This window comes from Rhinopithecus bieti, unplaced genomic scaffold (assembly GCF_001698545.2).
Source record: "Rhinopithecus bieti isolate Rb0 unplaced genomic scaffold, ASM169854v2 scaffold_31548, whole genome shotgun sequence".
Taxonomy (NCBI): Eukaryota; Metazoa; Chordata; class Mammalia; order Primates; family Cercopithecidae; genus Rhinopithecus; species Rhinopithecus bieti.
The window spans coordinates 6313681-6333820 of record NW_016814470.1 but is presented as its reverse complement, the minus strand read 5'-3'; the positions used below and the strand labels follow the sequence as shown (position 1 = coordinate 6333820).

General features: G+C 52.5%; 1 protein-coding gene across 1 annotated transcript in view; it reads right to left on the bottom strand.

Annotated features, from left to right (window-relative positions):
• Positions 1-2339: 2339 nt before the first annotated feature.
• IGDCC4 (immunoglobulin superfamily DCC subclass member 4) overlaps positions 2340-20140 on the bottom strand; it is a gene marked incomplete at its 5' end in the record, with an annotated part of 45485 nt that continues 27684 nt past the window's right edge. Inside the window, 16 exon segments of the mRNA XM_017851062.1 lie at positions 2340-5268; positions 5792-5953; positions 6671-6899; positions 7372-7477; positions 8952-9089; positions 9313-9483; positions 9787-9914; positions 10652-10835; positions 12400-12501; positions 12653-12773; positions 12775-12890; positions 13867-14037; positions 14916-15053; positions 15601-15765; positions 16271-16684; positions 17369-17524. Coding sequence (XP_017706551.1) covers positions 4858-5268; positions 5792-5953; positions 6671-6899; positions 7372-7477; positions 8952-9089; positions 9313-9483; positions 9787-9914; positions 10652-10835; positions 12400-12501; positions 12653-12773; positions 12775-12890; positions 13867-14037; positions 14916-15053; positions 15601-15765; positions 16271-16684; positions 17369-17524 — 2912 coding nt within the window.

Here is a 20140-nt window from a genome sequence, read left to right as displayed (position 1 = left end):
TTTTTTTTGAGGCGGAGTCTCGCTCTGTCGCCCGGACTGGAGTGCAGTGGCCAGATCTCAGCTCACTGCAAGCTCCGCCTCCCGGGTTTACGCCATTCTCCTGCCTCAGCCTCCCGAGTAGCTGGGACTACAGGCGCCCGCCACCTCGCCCAGCTAGTTTTTGTATTTTTAGTAGAGACGGGGTTTCACTGTGTTAGCCAGGATGGTCTCGATCTCCTGACCTCGTGATCCGCCCGTCTCGGCCTCCCAAAGTGCTGGGATTACAGGCTTGAGCCACCGCGCCCGGCCGATGGACAGGTTTACTAATGATGGGGTTGGCATAGCTCAGGAATATTCACTCTGGGGTAGCTACTGGAAGATGAGCCTGAGAAGCAGGACATGAGGCATGTGAGCAGCAGGAAGCAATGGAAAATTCTAGGGCAAGGATCCCAATGTGCCAAAGCCCTATTGGATTTCATTGTGAGAAAGGGTGGGAGTGGCGGTCTACTGGCCTTAGGAAAGGGAGGGGAAGAGCCCTCCCTGGGCCTAAAATCCTGGAACTCCCTCCTGCAGGGCTTGAATTCTCAACAACCCCTTCTTGGCTTGTCCTGGACTCTGAAGAGGTCAAACTGGTGTCTTGAATTGCTGTCATTTTAAATTCATTTTGACAAGTGTTTAATTCTTCTTTATCACAACCCTTGGTCTGAGAGTGATATGCAAATAATGGCTATTCTGCCGAGTGCAAAATGTGCAGTATCTCTCTGTCTGATCTGTCAATTAACTCTGGGTCTGGCCCACCAGCCACTTTGGGGGTGGTCCTGAGCAAAGCAGCCTCCAGCTCTTGATTCCCTCCAATAGAAAGCATGTTCTGGTCTCTGTAAAGCTCTTAGTAGACAGCAGCTGCCAACTGTGATGCCAAGATGTGTGTGGGGTGTGAGTGTGGAGTTTTGTGTGTGAGACTGTGTGCACATTTGCATTAACGGACAGACACAAGGTTGTTTGTGAAGTATGCACGTGTGGGTCTCTGAGCTTGTACACACAGTGCACGTGTGTGTGATTGTGTGGCCATGAGTAATTTTGGTGACCAGAGCTATAAAGAAGAATAGTTGTGGAGCCCAAATCTCTGGAGTTGTTCTCCCTTTCCTGCACCCAAAAAGGTTCAGAAAAATGTGTGCCCAGATGGAAAGAGATCCCCAGAGAGTCTAAGGAAGTGCCATCAAAGAACGCATCTTTCCTAAGTTTATGTCTTTTTCCTAAGTGCCTGTTGAGGGAGGAAGATGGTTTAGTTCTTTGCCATGACCACCTGCTCTTTACCTTCAAAAACCACCATTTTGAGCCGGGTGCAGGGGCTCATGCCTGTAATTCTAGCACTTTGGGAGGCCGAGGCGGGCAGATTACGTGAGGTCAGGAGTTTGAGACCAGCCTGGCTAACATGAAACCCCGTCTCTACTAAAAATACAAAAATTAGCCGGGTGTGGTGGTGCACACCTGAAATCCCAGCTATTCGGGAGGCTGAGGCAAAAGAATCACTTGAACCCAGGAGGCAGAGGTTGCAGTGAGCCGAGATCATGCCACTGCACTCTAGCCTAGGTGACAGAGTGAGATTAGAAACAAAACGGCGGGGGGTGCTCAAGCCTGTAATCCCCAGCACTTTGGAGGCCGAGACGGGCGGATCACCGAGGTCAGAGATCGAGACCATCCTGGCTAACACGTGAAACCCCGTCTCTACTAAAAATACAAAAGCTAGCCGGGCGAGGTCGCAGCGGCTGGTAGTCCAGCATACTCGGGAGCTGAGCAGGGAGAATGGCGTAACTCGTGGAGGCGAGGCTTGCAGTGAGACTGAATCCGGTCCACTGCACTCATTCGGCGACAGAGCTTAGACTCGCCTCAAAAAAAAAAAAAAAACAAAAAAAAAAAAAAAAAAAAAAAAAAACAAAACACTATTTTGGGCCAAGGGGCACGGGCTTATGCCTGTAATCCGAGCACTTTTCGAAGCTGAGGCAGGAGGATGGCTTTAGCCCAGGAGTTCGAGACCAGGCTGGGTAAGATAACAAGACCACATTTCTATAAAAAAAAATTTTTTTTAAATATTAGCCAGGCATGGTGGCATGTGCCTGTAGTCCTAGCTACTAGGGAGACTGCAGTGACAAGACTCCTTGAGCCCAGGAGATTGAGTCTGCAGCGAGCTATGATTGTGCCACGGCACTCCAGCATGGGCGACAGAGAGAGATCCTGTCTCAAAAACAACAACAACAACAACAACAACAACATTTCCCATCCCAGTAAGAAATAAACTCCGTAGGGCAGAAAGGCTGAGGAAATTTTAGTCATAGTCAATGGTTCCAAAAGAGAATTCCACATTTCTGGAAAATAGTTTATTAATTCATCATAAGGACAGATACATGAATCAATGCCTTAGCTTAACACTAAAGAATATCATATGTGTAAGGAGAAGAAAAACGCTGGAAGGATAATTAAATAGTACAGCATAAACTAAATACAGATGAATAAATGAGCAAGTACTGATTACACTTGTCATGCATCAAGAAAAGGAAGATTTTTAATTGAGACTCAAAAAACTTAAGGCATCAATGGTAGGTGACAAAGGGATTAATACCCTGTAAAAGGCCAATAGATTATTTTCTAATAAAAATACTGCTACAAAGACACAAACCTAACACTTCCAAATTACCCAGAGCCCAAATCATATATAATGCTAGTGAGAAATGGCCACTTTCTTATCAACTGTGAGTTATAGGCAGATACCAGATTTATTACTTATTTGCTTTTGAGAAACAATTTTCCACCCAACCTAATGGGTTATAAATTGTCTCATTTGCAGCTATTTAATTTAAACCAGAACCTCAGTGCCTGTTAAACAAGAACATGAAAAATGACTATGTGGTGTAATGCTAAGAGCCTACTGTTAAAACAGCCATTTAATTCAGGGCAGTTTTTTTTTCTTCTTAAAAAAAAAAAAAAAAAAAATTCAAACCAGCAAAATAAAATGAGGCTTTTGACCTTCAGAGCAATGATGAAACATACACAGTGGTGTTAGCCACAGCAGCGCTGAATGCTACAGAAATAGTACAAGTGACAATTCTGTCTTTAACGAGATACAAAACCAACATTAATAATCTTTAGTGTTATCATAGGCTGGCTGAAGGAGGGGGAGGAGGTGGAAATGTAGGTGCAGACATCAACAGTGAGTGACACCCGAGTGTAATAAACACAGATGCTTTCAGGGTTTGAGGAAGCCACAACTGTGCTGAGAGACATTTCACCATTAAAAAAAAAAGGAAAAATGGACTGGTTATTTCGAATTTGGCTCAGAAGCCAGAGTTAACTCTTGATGTGCCAATCAGACACCACTGGGGGTAAAGACCCTAAATTTCTATGCTCCTATGAGAGGGCTGAGGTGAAAAATCAAATAAATGACATTGTTTTCATTACACATAAAATAGAAGTCAAGCTTGTCCCTGTGCGGCAGGTGAATAGAAAATGACTTGAGGATTCAATTTAAAGAAAAAACAAACTGAAATGAGCTAATCCTTTTCCTGTGCAAAGACCTCCCTGCCAGCACCTCAGAGAGTGACATTCCTGTCATCCCCAACCCAGATCAAGTCAAGCCTCACGGGGTGGGAAGGGCCTCCCTGAACTCTCACTCCCCTTCTCCTCATTTAGCTTCTTCTGGAAGAAAGGCCCCAAATCATCTCCATCCAGTAAACTTGAACCCCTGCATAGAAGGGAGGGCATCTTTTAATTCTGAGCCTCTGGATCACAGTCCCCTTCCCTGTCTCAAACATTCCCCTCTGACTTGGATCCATCTATGGAGAACCCTCCGATCCCAATCCCAAAGTCAAGATTCAGGGAAGCCAGAAGGTCTTCCCCACACCCGCACTGGGCATGGGCGGCCTGCCTGGGGCGGGGCAAGCAGAAGCACTGAGCGAAGAGGAGGCAGGAGGATAGCAGGCGAGCGCACGGCAGCCGCGGATACAGGAGGGGCATGGGGACCTTGAAGCACACATGAGGTAGTCACGTTGTTAGAGAAGGGTGCAGAGTTTGAACCCAGGCAGGAGAACCAGATGACACAGTCTGGGAGAGGTGCGAGAGATAGCAGAGGAAGGAAAACAGGAGAGAGGAAAGGAAAGAGTATCTGGGAGCAAGAGAAGGGCACTGGTGCTGGGAGAGCGAGGTGACTGGGAGACAGACCACTAGAGCAGCCAGGGGCAAGGAAGGAGGGGAAGAGTGAGAGAAAGCGGATTTTCAAAACCAGGCACTTCCCAAATTACAAAATTAAATGTAGAGTTGCTCAGAGGGGAGCCAGGGTCACCCTCTCTATTTGGGCAATAAGAAGCTGGGAGGTAATGCAGCTGAAATGCTAGGCATTCAGAGTCTGCTTGCACTCAACCCAGCCAGACAGGAAAATGGGCTGGGACTGTCTTTGTCAGACAGGCATTGGAGACACTCTCAGAGTGTGTAATAAAAGGCTGGGTGATGGAGGTGGGGGTCCACAGGGCTGGGGACTGACCACTCTGGGGCACCGTCCTGACCTGGAGGACCAATCTGGCTGTAGTGACCACTGCCTGGGCCAAGGTTTCCCAGCTCACCAACCAGTACACATACATGCACTTCACACATGTGCACATCACATGTAGCTGTGTCTTGTATGTCTTTCACATGTCACATGTGTATCACAAAGAGTATGGGGGGAGTGAATAATCCATGTTTTCCTCTCCCCCCAGCCAAAGCACCTTAGGAAGCTCCAAAGGGCTTGATGATGTATCTACAGGCACACATGTGGACATGCATGGCCACAGGTGTTGCATCCTGTGTGACCCATACCTGCCTACCCCAAACCACACCCTCTGGGAGGAGCTAGGCAGAGGAGGAGACCGGGGATCTGGGCAGGCCTGGGCTGGCTCCTAGAGGGCAGGGGGCTTTGAGCTGGCAGCTGTCTCCAGGGGTCTCCTCCAGCACCTTGCCTGGCTGGAGGTCTGGGTAGGAACAGGAAGCACTGGCTGCCTCTGGCAAGCAGGTAAGTCTGTCTGGCCCAGGGGCTGCCAGCTCACACCCTCCCAGCTCGCTGTCCAGCCAGGCTGACCCCTGCCCTGGATCCCCAACACCCGAGATGAGATCAGGAGCCTCCGGAGGCAGGGGGTCCTCAGGCTCCAGGTCTTGGAGATGGAGGTCAGGGTTCCCGTTAGATGCACTGAAGTCAGAGTGGACAATGACTTCAGCCTCCACCTGGTTCCTGCAGGCTGGGGGTGACTTCTTCCTCCCATTGCCCTGATCAGAGCAGAGAACACAAAGTGACCATTTCTGAGAGTAATCATCAGAATGACCAGCGTACATGGGGCAGAGAGACTGACCCTTCATCAGCGTAGGTATCACATGGGAGCTGGTAAAGGATACACAGGAACTGTTCGAACCTATGCGAATGCAGGGAATGATGGAATCTTCCTATTTGCCCTCATCCAGGAGTTTCAGGAGTACCAGACTCAGGGCCTCTGGTGAGAGGAGGAAGGGCTGAGCATACTCAGGCCAGCCACACCCTCAGATCCACAAAACTGCTGTGGCCCACTTAGGTCTGGGTAGAGGAGGGACTGTTTTCAACCCAGGTTGAAACAGGTTCCTGCAAACTGGCCTGCCTTCCCCCTACTCAACCTTTGGAGGTTCCAGGGGTCTTTTGGCTAGACTTCTATCCCCGGGGAAGTTACCACCCAGGGGTCTCCAGAGAACTCATTACTGCCTCTTCACTAGCACAGAGACCCTTTCCTCCTTTCCTGCCCCTTCCTTCCAGGATGCTGACCTTTATGGCGTCGTACACCAGAGCCTGCAGCAACAGCGTCTGCCCAGTTCCAGCAGGGGGCAGCAGGGCCCGGGTCAGAGCCGGCCGGGGGCCTGCCTGGGGCAGCTCACAGCCTGCCCAGGAACCAGCCCAGCTTGGCCCGCTTGGTTGAGCCCAAGAGATCTGCATAGGGGAAAGAAGGGGACACTAAGGGGCGCGACCAGGATTGGCTGGGAGATGGAAGCCCAGGGGAGGGAATTGGGACGGGCCCTGGGAGAGCAGGGTCCAGCCTGTCACCTGCTGCTCTCTCCCTCCCCAAGGCTCAGGGGAGGAGCACCGAAAGGGCTGAGAGTCAGCGGGGTAATCTGAGGATGAGTCCTCCTACAGAGGAGCAGAACACCAGACGCTCTGCAAAGCCCGCGGTGTCTGAGCCAGGCGGTGAGGGGGTAAGGGAGGACGGGTCGGAGTCGGTTGGGATGTGCCACCCCTGCCAGCATGAAGGGGACCAGCCCTGCGAAGGCCTCACCTTATCCTGGTCCTAGCCCCACTTGGCCACAGTCAAGCTGACTGGCCTCTTCTCCCCACACGGGGATGGCTGGGTCATAGAGGTCTCCCCAGCTCCAGGGATGAGGAGGGAGCTGGGTGTTCTGGCTACCCTGGGTCACCTGCTGGGAGGCCCTCTCCTTTGTGAGAACCAGGCTGACCTATTCTGCCAGCATGTGGAGGCCCATGTGCTTCCCTGACCAGTCAACCATTCCGTGGAAGAGGGAGAGAGGCCCTAGCGTCCGCAGCCGGCTCCCAAGGGGAAGGTAGGGCCCTGCTCACACAGCCACACGTTGTGCTCTGGCGCCCCTTGGTGTCCTACTTAGAAATGAGCCCCAATATGGGGCTCTGACCTACCTTTCTTTTGGAGTGACCCCGGCCTTCAGAAATACCGCCACCCATAAGGCTGTGCACTTCAGCCCTGTCCTCCACATCTGAGGGTGGCGGGGACCAGTCCTGGGGATGGGGGTGCACAAGGGACTCCAGTTCATGGGCAGCTGGGGGACTCGGGGGGCCAAGCTGAGCTCTGGAGTACAGCGCGGGATTCCCAGGGGTGGCCGTGGAGGACAGGCCTGGGAGGGATTCCCTGGAAGGGAAGACAGAAAACAAGGCACAGTGGTCAGAGTAAGGGGTCGGGTGGGACTGGGATCTGGTCCAGCCTATGTCTCTGGGCAGGTTCCTGCCCATCTCTGGGACTTGCTTTCCTGGTCTGTGCAGTGAGTAAGAAAAACTGCTATTGTTCAAAACAGCCTCCTGCTATAAACAGGGCGGCATCTGGAGATTTGGGCCCCCTCTTTCCAAGATGCTGGCAGCTACAGAGGAAGTGGGAGCGAGGCAGTTCTGTTGGCTTTGCTGAGGGGGGTAGCCAGGGGCTCCCCTAAGTCCACTCCCCCTTCTCATGAAGACATCATCCCTGATTCCTTCATCCCAGAGTCCTAACTTTAACGGGGCTCCTGGGAGTGCCAAGGGCAAGTCATGGCCACTTTCCCTGATGGCCCGTTCTGCAGCCCTTCCTGGCAGTTTCCCTTTCCTGAAGTCAGACTGGCTCCCCTGCTCACCTGTGGGGGCTGCGGCGCAGGCCGGCACACATGCAGGCCAGGAGGCAGAGGAGGCCCAGGCAGACACCCACGATGATGCCCGTGACTGAGTGCATGTCCAGCGAGTCTGGTGGGGGAGAGAGAGGCACAGAGCAGGTCAGGACAGAAGAAGGGCACAGGGCATGGATCAGGACTATCCATGGCTTTCTCAGGAGACACCAGCCGGACCCTCACCCTTCAGATGCTCACAATCTTCTGATACAAGGACAGGAGGTCCCTGTGGCCTCACAGAAACTACTACTACCACTCCCTGTGACTGTCCTCCCCAGAACACACCCAGAAGTTATGGTCTCTCCTCCTCAAACTGGCCTTTGGTGAAACACGTGTTGCCTGCCCCCAGGGCTGTTGCATGGGTGTGCAACATGTGCAGGTGTGCAGACCCCATGCTTGGGTGGGCCCCATGCTTGAGTTAATGCTCTGCTGTCACCACCTTACAATTCTAATTTTTTTTTTTTTTTTTTTTTTTGAGATAGGGTCTTGCTCTGTCACCCAGGCCAAACTGCAGTGGCATGAACACGGCTCGCTGTAGCCTCAACCTCCTGGGCACAAGTGATCCTCCCACCTCAGCCTCCCAAGCAGCTGTGACCACAGGCATAAGCTACCACACCCAGATAATTTTTAAATTTTTTGTGGAGACGGGGTCTCACCATGTTGTCCAGGCCGGTCTTCAACTCCTGGCCTCAAGTGATCCTCCCACCTCAGCCTTCCAAAGTGCATGAGCACTTTGGATTACAATCACGAGCCACCATGCCTGACTTCTAATTTTTAAAATAAGGGATAGCACTTTTTCATTTTGCACTGGGCCCTGGAAATTATGTAGCCAGTCCTGCTGTCCACTTCCACCCCGTAAAGCTCATCGCCTCACCAAGTTAATCCTCCAATAAAGCAATTTCCCAAAGAAACTGGTCTTTAAAGCCAGTCCCAGCTGGGTGCAGTGGCTCATGCCTGTAATCCCAGCACTTTGGGAGGCCAAGGTGGGTGGATCACTTGAGGTAAGGAGTTTGAGATGAGCCTGGCCAATGTGGTGAAAGCCCATCTCTACTAAAAATACAAAAATTGGCCAGGCATGGTGGCTCACGCCTGTAATTCCAGCACTTTAGGGGGCCAAGGTGGGCGGATCATGAGGTCAGGAGTTTGAGACCAGCCTGGTCAACATGGTGAAACCCCGTCTCTACTAAAAATACAAAAATGAGCCAGGCATGGTGGTATGTGCCTATAATCCCAGCTATTTGGGAGGCTGAGGCAGAAGAATCACTTGCACCTGGGAGGCAGAGGTTGCAGGGAGCCGAGATCACGCCATTGCACTCTAGCCTGGGCAACAAGAGTGAAACTCCGTCTTAAAAAAAATAAAAAAGCCAGTTGCCTGTGAACCTGACATCTGAACCAAGTCATCACTGAACCACACCTATTTCCCCTTTACATTTGCTCTGCTCAGGAGGACAGCTGTGCAAAATAATGAAATTATAGTTGTGTCCACAGCCAGGGGGTTGGAAGTCAACTCCAGGGGCCTCTGGGAACCCTGGGCTGCCCTGCAGTCATACCTGACAGCTTCTCCTGGAGCGTGATCACATCCTGCAGGCGGGAGAATGGCCCAGGCCCCACCTCTGTGCGCGCCCCCATCTTGAAGAAGTACCGAGTGTCACTCTCCAGGCCATGGACCTCAGCACTGAAGATGTTTCCTGGGGGTGAGGGAGGCAGGGAGAGCAGGGATGGTGGGACGGAGTGGGTGGATGCAGAGGTGGGCAGGGAGGTGGGACTGGGAAAGTCTGCTCTCTGTGTAGGCAGCAGCTTCTACTGCTTCTCCCAGAAGCACCTGGAACAAACCCCAGCACTGTTCTCACTGCTGGAAGCGGGAGAGGCTGGGAAGCTCTTAGGCAGATGCCCTGGAGCAGGAGCCCTCACCCTCCGTGGTGAGCAAGGTCCACTGGTGCTCAGGCTGCGTGTGGTTGTTGCTGTACAGGATCAGATACTCCACGATCTCCCCGTTGGGCTCTGTGGGGGGGCACCAGTGCAGCCGAACCGTGGACGGTGTCAGGGGGCTGAGTCGCAGGTCGGATGGGGGTGTTGAGGGCCCTGGGGTGCAGGAGAGGAGATGGGGAGAGACATCAGAGCTGGGGGACAGAGAGCTTGAGGACATGACCTCCCTTCTTCCTTCTTCATGGAACAAGCCACAAAGCAAAGATGAGGTCTGGTTTCTAGTGGAATTCTAGAAAACAGTGTGTGTGGGTGGAGGGACTTAACATTCCTCCCCTCCCAGAAACTCTTCTGCCCTCAGCTCTGCCCAACCTTGGGGTTCTGAGGGATGTTTCTTGCTGCTGGGGCAAGAAGGAGTTGGGTAAAAGATGGGTTGGTGGCAAGGGGCTGGGAGCCACTCACGGTCAGGCAGGGTGGAGCGCTCCACCACAGAGCCGAAAGGCCCATCCACGTCCACGCCGTGAGACTGCACCGCAAACTCGTATTTGGTGAATGGCTTTAAGCCGCCAATGAGGATGTCTTCTCCAGAACTGCTAAGGCAAGAAACATGACTAGTGCTCTCAGGCACACTCTCCCAGCAGGGCAGACCCCTCCAAATCTACTCCCCTGCTGTCAGTCCCAGCCCCAGGCTCTACCATGGGAAGGGAAGCTGCTCCCTGACCTGGAGGCCACTGCCACCACCCAGGGACCTACAGAGAGGTCTGGATGTATGCTGCTCCAAGTCCAACCTCGAAACCAGGCCCCCTCCTTCAGGAAACCTTCCTGGATTAATCCAAGTTATTCTCCACCTGTGGAATCATCTCTGATGCATCTTTTCTTTGGCTTAATTTTGCCTTCATGGCAATTGTATATATCAGTTGCTTTTTATGCGACTTTCCTCCGCCAAACCTCAGGCTCCTCAGGCTCTGTCTCCCCATCTGACAGGGTGGAGGGAGCAGCTCTGAGACAGGGGCAGGGCTCTCTTCACCATCAGATTGGGAGCCCTCTGAGGCTGGAGAAACAGGTCTGTCCTGTGTCACATTCTCCAGAGTTTGAGAACAAGGCTGTGTTGTGAGGGGATGGGATTGGATGGCCTCCTCGCTACCATCTGGTCAGCAGGCAAGGACGTGGACCCTGTGCAGCTCCTCTGTGTGGCCTCAGTGTAACGGGTGAGCCATGACATGTTCCTGAATCCCAGGGGCCCGTCCCTGATCACTACCTGCTGCCTTCCCACCACCACCCCCACCTGCTCTTCCTTCTTTACATTAGTAAAGGCAGTAGTCCCCACCTGGTGTAATAGGTGACCAGGGAGGCATTCCTGAGCCCCCAGGGGCTGAAGCGCACAGTGTAGTTGACAATCTTGACTGTGGTGAAGTCTGGCTTTTTCCACCGAAGCCAGATGGATGTGGAGCTGTTTGATTCTGCATGGACGTGGGCTGGGGGCAGGGGTGGTCCCCTCTGGATGGGCATGTCTGAAAGGTGAAAACTAGAGCGTGAGGAAGGGAGGGAGGATACTCATCCTTAAATATGTATAGTGGTTTACAGTTCCAAAGGCTGTTTCTTTGACCCTCTCCTTTGATCCTGTGAGTTGAGTAGCATCATTCCTACTTCACATATAAGGCAACTGAGGCTTCCAAGAATTTGATTTTTGACTGTGGAACACTAGTCTGTAAGAACGTAATAAAGAGAGAGGCAGCAAACCACAGCAATGAATAACCATGGAACCAGACTCTGGAACCAGGCTGCCTTGGTTCAAATTCCAGCTCTGACACTTACTAGCTGTGTGACCTTGGAGAAATTACTTACCCTCTCTGGGTCTCCATTCACTATTCTAATGATAGCACCTACCTCATGGGGTTGTTATGAGGATTTAATATTTTAAAAATAGATAGGAAATGTCTGAAATATAATAAACACTATATTTATAAGTGTTTATTATAGAAACATAAAATAAACCCCATGAGAGCAGGAACCTTATTTGTGTTGTCCACCACTAAATTCCCAAAGCAGAGCTGGCACTTAGTAGACACTTAGTGAAATATCTGCTGAATGAAGAAATGAACAAACTGGAATTAGAACTCAGCTGGGTGTGGTGGCTCATACCTGTAATCCCAGCAGGCTGGGAGGCTAAGGTGGGTGGATCACCTGAGGTCGGGAGTTCGAGACTAGCCTGGCCAACAGGTGAAACCCCGTCTCTACTAAAAATACAAAAATTAGCCGGGTGTGGTGGCTCACACCTGTAATCCCAGCTGCTCAGGAGGCTGAGGCACAAGAATTGCTTGAACCAAGAGGTAGAGGTTGCAGTGAACTGAGATCATGCCATTGCACTCCAGCCTGGGCAACAGAATGAGACTCCTCTGTCTCAAAAAAAAAAACAAAAAACAAAAAAGCCAAAAACCCAGGCTTCACGGCTTCTGGTTGGTTACTCCCTCTGCTAAACCATGTGCCATGTGGCTGGGAAGTTAGGGGTGAGGGAGTGTCATGATGGGTAACTGAGGTGTTCAATACAGGGCCACAAGGCAGTGTAGTGCAGTGGAAAGAGTTTTGCCTGGAAACCAGGAGTCCCGGTTCTAGTCGAGGCTCTGTGCGACCTTGGACAAGTTCCTTTTCCTCTCTGAGCCTCAGTTTCCCGTTAGGTCACATAGGGATACTCACTCTTCTTAGACTTGAGAGATAGTCTGATAGTGTGATGTAGACAAATGTGTTTCAAAAAAACTTGTTTTAAGATCAAACTTGGGGTCAGGAGTTACTGATCAACCATAGGGTTTCCCTCTGTTCGAACTTTGGACATCAGCACTATTCATGGCTAATGAAAATAAGGTGGCAGGCCTAAGACAGTGAACAGACGAGCTTCTCTCCATGACAGAGGCTCTCTGGAGCTAGAAGAGGACCCCTAATCCTAGGAGAATGGGTTTGAGCATGAGCTGAGGCTACTAAAGTGCCTGTTCACTAGGCTGGCCCAAAGGAAAAGAAGAGGAAGCGGCTAGTAGAGCCCTCACCTGAGCCCTCCCTGCCTTCTTCCCCCATGGCCCTCACCTGGTGCGGGCGCCTTCTCCGTCTTGCCCTTCCACACTGCTGCATAGCCGTCCTCATGTTTGTTGAATGCCACGAGCTTCACCTCATACAGCCGGCCAGGGACTGGGGAAGGTTACAGGGCTTAATAGCTAGGGGGACATCTGGGGTCACTCTCCCATCCACAGAAAGCATCCCGTCTCTAACTCCTTCACACAGCTTGCCCGGTCCCCCTTGAAGCTACATCCCTCTCTCCCGCTCCCCCAGCCCTCCTCACCTAGCTGGGTCAGCTCGTACTGCTTCACTTTCTTCTTGAGCCAGACAGGCCCCACATCCCAAGCCTGGTCTCCACGGCCCCCTGGCGGGCGATCGCCATTGGCCTCCTCCTCAGCCCCCACCCTCCCGCCAATATAGTTTGTAGCCAGAGATCTGGGTGGGGTGAGGGGGTGGCTGCCATGACACGACCAGGGACTCCATCCTTGCCTGCACCTTCAACTCTGCAGGGGCAAAAGGGACTGGGGGCAGAGGAGCAGGATGGGAAAATGAAGGAACAGAATGGGGAATGAGGAGAAGGAGGCCAGGGATAGGAGACAGGGAAGAGGCATGAGGAAGAGGCAGTAAGATGGCATTCAGTGAGAGCCTTGCCAGCATTCTCCCAACACATCACCACTCAGCCACCACTCTTAGTGCCAGGCCTGGGCTTGGTCCAGAGGTGAACTCACTATTCTGCAAGCACAGAGTGCAGGGAATGCAGGGGTGTCTGCTGGGCATTTGCAAAGGAGTCAGCAAGGAGCACCTCTGGGGCAGGCTGATAGCACCTGGCACAGAATCGGCCTCTGTGAAGTCTTCTGAAGGATCAAATGTTGGGGGCAGTAGGAGTGGTGGTTGCTGAGGCCAGGAAGGAGGGATGCCACCATTACAGTAGGGACACCCACTTGAGAGTGAGGAGCTTACAATGTGTCAAACACACTGTGTATATGCACTTTGTATATGTATTATAACTTTATTCTTACAGCCCTCTAAAATAGTGAAAATATACTACAACCTTCACTTTACAGATAAGAAAACTGAAGCTCAGAGAGTTACGTAATTTACCCAGTGTCGCACAGAGAGCACGTAGCCCGGTTTGGTCAGCATTTAATCACTCTTCTATTGGGCCTCTCAACAAAACCATCATCATCATCCTCGAAGCAGCTACAGTTCAATGAGTTTAACTAAGCACTTTACTTACAATACATTATTCAACCTCATGCCACTCCTGGGCAGTAAATGAAGCCTCAGAATGGTTTGTCCAAGGTCACATGGCAAATCAAAGGGACACCAGATCCCAGCCCTTCACCTCTGCACCTGGGCCTCGCTCACCCATCAAGCAGAGGGAGCCATGGAAGGTCTCTGATGGAGGGTGGGGCGGGGGGTGGGGCACTGGGTCCCAAGGACACACGCACACCCACACAGTCACACACACACTCTCCTGTCTCTCTAACCCCGTACCGTGGCTCTGGTTGTGCATACTGGGCGTCCTGTGCTGCATCCACTGGGAGGGGGCCCCGAAGCCGGCTGCTGTACCAGCCGAAATCCGTACTCGATACACCTTGTTTGGCTGAAGCAAGTTCAGCGTAAGCTGTGTCTCATTTCCTTGCACTTCAGTAGAGAAAATCTGATCTGCAGGGACAGAAAAGGTGGGCTGTTGGGTAGCCACCTGAGGATCAGGATCCTAAATTCTCCTACACGGCTCTTCCACCTCACATCCTGGTTCCTCCGTGCCCATGGGAGCCTGAGGCATTCTCAGCACTGACCCCTCAGTGCCTGGGCAGACTCTATGGCTCCAGGGTGGACGCTTGAGCCTCCACCTCTGGCTGATGGAGGCTATCAGCCTGGGCTCAGCTGCAGAGAGAATGATGGCAGGCTTTCCCCACTTCCCCAGGAGCTGTCAATGACCATCCCCCGCCAACACATACACGGGATGCAGACACAAGGGGCTGACCATGAAGGCCAGCAAGCACTGCCTGGCTTCCAGAGCCCTGAGGGCCACCATGGCCACTTCCTCACCCTTCCCTCCTTCCTCACCTTTCCCTCCTTCCTCACCCTTCCCTTGGTCCCTCAGCCACCTTCCTTCTCCTTTTATCCTTTTATTTTTTTCTGAGACAGAGCTTTGCTCTGTCACCCAGATGGGAGTACAATGGCATGATCACAGTTCCCTGCAGCCTTGACATCCTGGGGTCAAGTGATCCTCCCATCTCAGCCCCCCCTTTCCCAGATAAGGAAACTGAGGCAGGGACTCAGTAGGATTACATACTGCAGCTGTAGAGGGGTTGGGGTGAGAGCCCAGGCCTCCCTCTGCCTTAAGCTAGGCCCCTCTATCTTCCCTTTTCATTCCTGCCCAGACCCCTGTTTTTCAGGTTCACCCTTCCCCAACCCCTCCCTACTCTGTCTGCTTCCTTTCCTCCGACTCCGCTACCCTGCTCAGGTCTCCAGCAGCCCTGACCACTCTTCACATTGATCATTCCCAGACCTGCCTGCAGCCCACCCGCCCCACTCACCTTCCTTTCCCAAACCGTATTCTATCTTGTACTTCACCACCTGCCCATTGCTCAGGCTGGGGGGCAGGGGCAGCCACGCCACCCTGATGTCCGAGGGGTTGGGGCTGGACAGGGAGAGCTGGGGTGCTGCACTGGGGACTGAGACAGAAGAACATCAGCGTGAGCTCTGCTCCACCGACGTGGAAGGTGAGGCTCAGGAGCGGTCAGAGACTTGCCTGGGTCACACAGCAAGTCAGAAGTAGGCCAGGACCAGGATCTGAGGGAGGAAAGGGAGCTTCTCAGGGGAGCCCCAGGCTGAAGGATGAGGGGACATCTTTCCCACCCTGAAGCTGGAAAAAGTCTTGGAGCACAACCTTCCACATCTAATGGGTTAATGTCACTGACCCCTACCCTAGCTGGATGGCACACAGGTGTCAGGGAGAACTGCATGACACAGGGAATCATCACAAGACCTGGGCTCAAGTCCCAGCTGAACTACTGACCTGGGCAAATCATTCTCATTTTCTGGGCCTCAGTTTCCCCAACTGTAAACTGAGGAGGAGAACCCCTGTCCACTCTCTTATAGGGTACAAAAGATGATAGGAGCAGGTAAAAATGCCTTTACATTAGTAAAGAGAGGGCGAGCTCCCCTCCCCAGGGAATTCTTTTTATCCCAAGCTGCCCATTGCAGGTTCAGAGGCCCTACCGTCATCCAGTGTGTGCACCAGTGCTGGGGTGGAGGTGCGGCTGGCCCCCAGCTGGGAGTAAGCCACCACGTAGAACTCATAATCTGTGTTGGGTTCCAGGTCCCGAACCTGTAGCTCCGTGGTGTCGTTGTTCACTGCAAACTGGTATTCCACATTATCCATGCCTGGTGACACAGGGGACAAAGGGACTGTCATAGTGCCACTCCAGTGCTGGCTAGCTGGAGTTTGTCTAGGAATCCTTCATATTGTCCTGGTGTCTATTTATAGCTAAATCATCCCAGATAATCTGAGCAGGAGTGTATAAACTCCCTCGGCTTCCTGTCTCACTGTATTAATTCCTCCACTGGTTAGGGAGTGCTTCCTGGAAATGACCCACCTCTCCAGTTAGTTTACTGGGGTGGGAGTTGGCTCCAGGAACGTCCTCTCCCTCCTCCCTCAACAAATATGACTGAGGGAAGCAGTGGCCCTTCTAGCGCCAACTGCCTAATCCATACCTACCATACCTATGCGGGTCTCTAATATGGACTCCTACCCCAGTCCATCCTCCCTGCAGAGGTACCCATCAGCAACCCTTCAGTCATCCGACCTGAAACCCTCCCCGCTGCGCCCCGCCGGGGCCTGCGCTGGTGCATCCCGCCCCCTGGTGCATCCCGCCCCTGGCCGACGTACCCCGTGCCTTCTGGTAGTGGAGAGAGAAGCCGATGATCTGCTCGCTGTGCAGCTCGGGCCGCTCCCAGGCCACCAGCACAGCGGAGCTGCTCAGTGGCGTAGCAGTGACCCTCGTGGGGGCGCTGGGCAGCCCCTCACGCACCACCACCGCCAGCGACGCGGCAGCACACGCCATTCCCGCGATGTTCTCAGCCACGCACTGGTAGTAGCCCGCGTCCTGCAGGCCGATCTGTGTGATGACCAGGCTGCCACCGCCGCCCTGGACCTTGACGCGCCCGTTGGGCCGCAGCGGCGCCCCGTTGTGCAGCCAGCGCAGCGCTGGCTGCGGCTCCCCCGACGCGCGGCACACGAAGCGCGCTGTGCTCGCCCGCGTCCGCGACAGCGCCTCGGGCGCCTGAGTGATGGCAGGAGCCGCTGGGGGCGCGAGGGGCGACGCTGAGCGCGGGGGTCCCGCCACTAAGGTCTCTGCCCCTCCCCCCAGGACCCCAACCCTGCGCCCCACCGCCCTCCCCCGCTGCCCTTCCAATCACTCTAACCTCTCCCTGATTCACCCTTTCCAAACTACTTCCGCTCAGCGCAGACTTACCCCTTCTTCTCCCCACTTACCCCAGCCCCACAACGACCATTCTCTTTCTCTTCCAAAACTGTCCCCAGGCCGCCTCAGCCTCCCCTAAATATCGCTCCTCCGGGATCTAACCCCACCTCTAATTTACCTATCTCCTTCCTCCCTGACCTCCGATGTCTCCCACACCTATCAGATCTGTTCTGCCCCCCAGTTTTCTTAGTACCACCCAGATCACTCCACTATCCCCCCAACAACCCCAGTCCCACCTCCCCGCTAATCACCCGCGCCAGGCCCTAATCACCCCTCTCCCTCCATCCCAGCACTGCATCCCAGCACTCCGCCCCGCACTCCGTCCTCCAGTTACCTAGTCCCCATCCCTCGCCCCACCTCCGCCTTACTAAGGACTCCTCCCCTGAGTTCGTTCTCCAGGAGCGCGCCTGAGTCTCCCCAGCACACCCACCTGTCCACCTCCTCCTGCGCTGTTCACCCCAGCCCCAGACAACCCTCTCCCTCCGCCCTTCCGGCCGCCTCACCCAGCACGCGGAGCTCTGCGGCGGCAGTGGCGAAGTCGCGCGTGCGGGGCTTGTTGGCGCGGCAGACGTAGACGCCGGAGTGCCCGGGCTGCGCGCTGGCAATTAGTAGGTTAGTGCGGCCCAGGACGATGACATCTGTGGAAATGGGCTTCCCGTCTGGGGAAGGAGAGGGAGACGCGCTGGAGGGGACGCTAGGGACTGCCCTTCCATTCACTCTCCGGACCTCAGGAACACTCTGCACCCGGGTAAAGTGAACACAACCGTCCCTGGTCCGAATCTCATTTCCTCCTCTTGCCGGGACTCTCTTGAGCCCTTCTGTCTCCATCTGTAAGGGGGAACTAGCCCTTAACTGGCAGGGTTTCCATGAGGGTTGAAAGAATGTGAGAACCCCTGGCACAGTACAGGCATATATTAATAATAGGTGCTCATACACTCGTCAGTTTTCATTACTAAATTTATTTCTCTCAAGAAGGACATGCTCCTTCCCTGGGGTCCCAGCCCAGTACTATGATGAAGCTAGGGCTGGTAAGGTCGTACCAAGACAACGATTTGAATGTGCACAGATTTTTATCTCAATGTGAAATGAAAACCATTTAAAAAGCCCTTGCCTTGTAGACATGAACAGAAAATCTAGAGAAGCAATGCAAATAGCCAAGAAACACAAACATATTCAACTTCATGTCATCAAAGAAAGGCACTTCATGTCATCAAAGAAAGGCACTGGGCATGGTGGCTCACGTCTGTACTCTCACCACTTTGGGAGACTGAGGTGGGAGGATCACTTGAGACCAGGAGTTCAAGATCAGCCTGGGCAACATAGTGAGACTCCGTCTCTATGAAAAAAAAAAAAAAAAAAGATACTAAAACACAGATGTTAATTTTCACCCATCAACTTGAGAACATTTTTTAAAATAGTAAATTGCAATGCTGGAGAAAGGGCCGTAAAGGAACTTCACCTAGGCCTTGAAGCCAAGGATTCCATTTATGCGTACCTGTCCTAGGAAGATGATCAGAATTACAGGCAAATATTTGTGAACAGAGCAGATCACTGCAGTGTTAACTGTAACAGTGGACAACTGGAAAGGACTTAAAAAATCCAACAGCAGGAACTGGTGAATTATATTATAGCTATATTCAAAGTATGGAATATTAGATAGTCATTACAATTATTTTGAAAATGTTGGCCGGGCGCGGTGGCTCAAGCCTGTAATCCCAGCACTTTGGGAGGCCGAGACGGGCGGATCACGAGGTCAGGAGATCGAGACCATCCTGGCTAACACGGTGAAACCCCGTCTCTACTAAAATACAAAACTAGCCGGGCGAGGTGGCGGGCGCCTGTAGTCCCAGCTACTCGGGAGGCTGAGGCAGGAGAATGGCATAAACCCGGGAGGCGGAGCTTGCAGTGAGCTGAGATCTGGCCATTGCACTCCAGTCCGGGCGACAGAGCGAGACTCCGCCTCAAAAAAAAAAAAAAAAAAAAAAAAAAAAAAAAAGAAAATGTTTTAAAGATGGAGAAATGCTTATGATATACTGTTGGATGAAAATAGGACTTGGAACTATAAATGCAGCACATGTTCTCAATTTCAGGGAGAAAACTGTACATATGCATAGAAAAAAACTGAAAGAAGGTATACTGGTACATAAACAATTTTTATCTCTGAGTGGTGGAGTGTTTTCTGCATCTATTTTTTTTCCTAGTTTTCTATGGTGAACATTTACAACATTTGCAGTCAGAAAACAAAACAGCCGGGCGCGGTGGCTCACACCTGTAATCCCAGCACTTTGGGAGGCCGAGGCAGGTGGATCACTTGAGATCAGGAGTTTGAAACCAGCCTGGCTAATATGGCAAAATCCCATCTCTACTAAAACACAAATGTGTTTTAGCCGAATGTGGTGGTGTATGCCTGTAATCCCAGCTACTCGGGACTCTGAGGCAGGAGAATCACTTGAACCCAGGAGGCGGAGGTTGCAGTAAGCCAAGATCATGCCACTGCACTCCAGCCTGGGAAACAGAGCAAAACTCCATCAAAAAAGAAAGAAAGAAAGAAAAGAAAAGAAAAGAGAAAGAAAACGAAATAGCCCGGGTGTTTCACGCCTGGATCACGAGGTCGGATCACGAGGTCAGGAGATCGAGACCATCCTGGCTAACACGGTGAAGCCCAGTCTCTGCTAAAATACAAAAAATTAGCCAGGTGTGGTGGCAGGCTCCTATAGTCCCAGCTACTTGGGAAGCTGAGGCAGGAGAATCGCTTGAACGGGGAGACAGAGGTTGCAGTGAGCTGAGGTTGCGCCACTGCACTCCAGCCTGGACAACAGAGCGAGACTCCATCTCAAAAGCAAAACAAAACAAAACAAAATCAAAACAAAACCCATGCTTCCTCCCTGACTTAGTGGAGCAAGTTCATGGAAAGAAAGCAGTGCTTGGGGTAGGAGTGAAGCTCCTTTCCAGCCCTTCTCTTCCTAGGTGTCAGGATCCTCTGGGACAGCAATTCTCAAATCCGTATAGTGCACACAAATCACAGATGAGCAGGGGACCATGTTAAGATGTAGAGGCCTGAGGCAGGGCCCCAGATTTTGCATTTCTAACTAGTCCTAGGTAGTAGAGCTGAAGAGCACACTTTCAGGTGCAGAACCGGGCGCAGTGACTCACACCTGTAATCCCATCACTTAGGGAGGCCAAAATGGGCGGGTCGCTTGAGCCCAGGAGTTTGAGACCAGCCTGCGCAACATCTAGAAACCCTGTCTCTCCAAAAAAAAAAAAAAAAAAAAAAG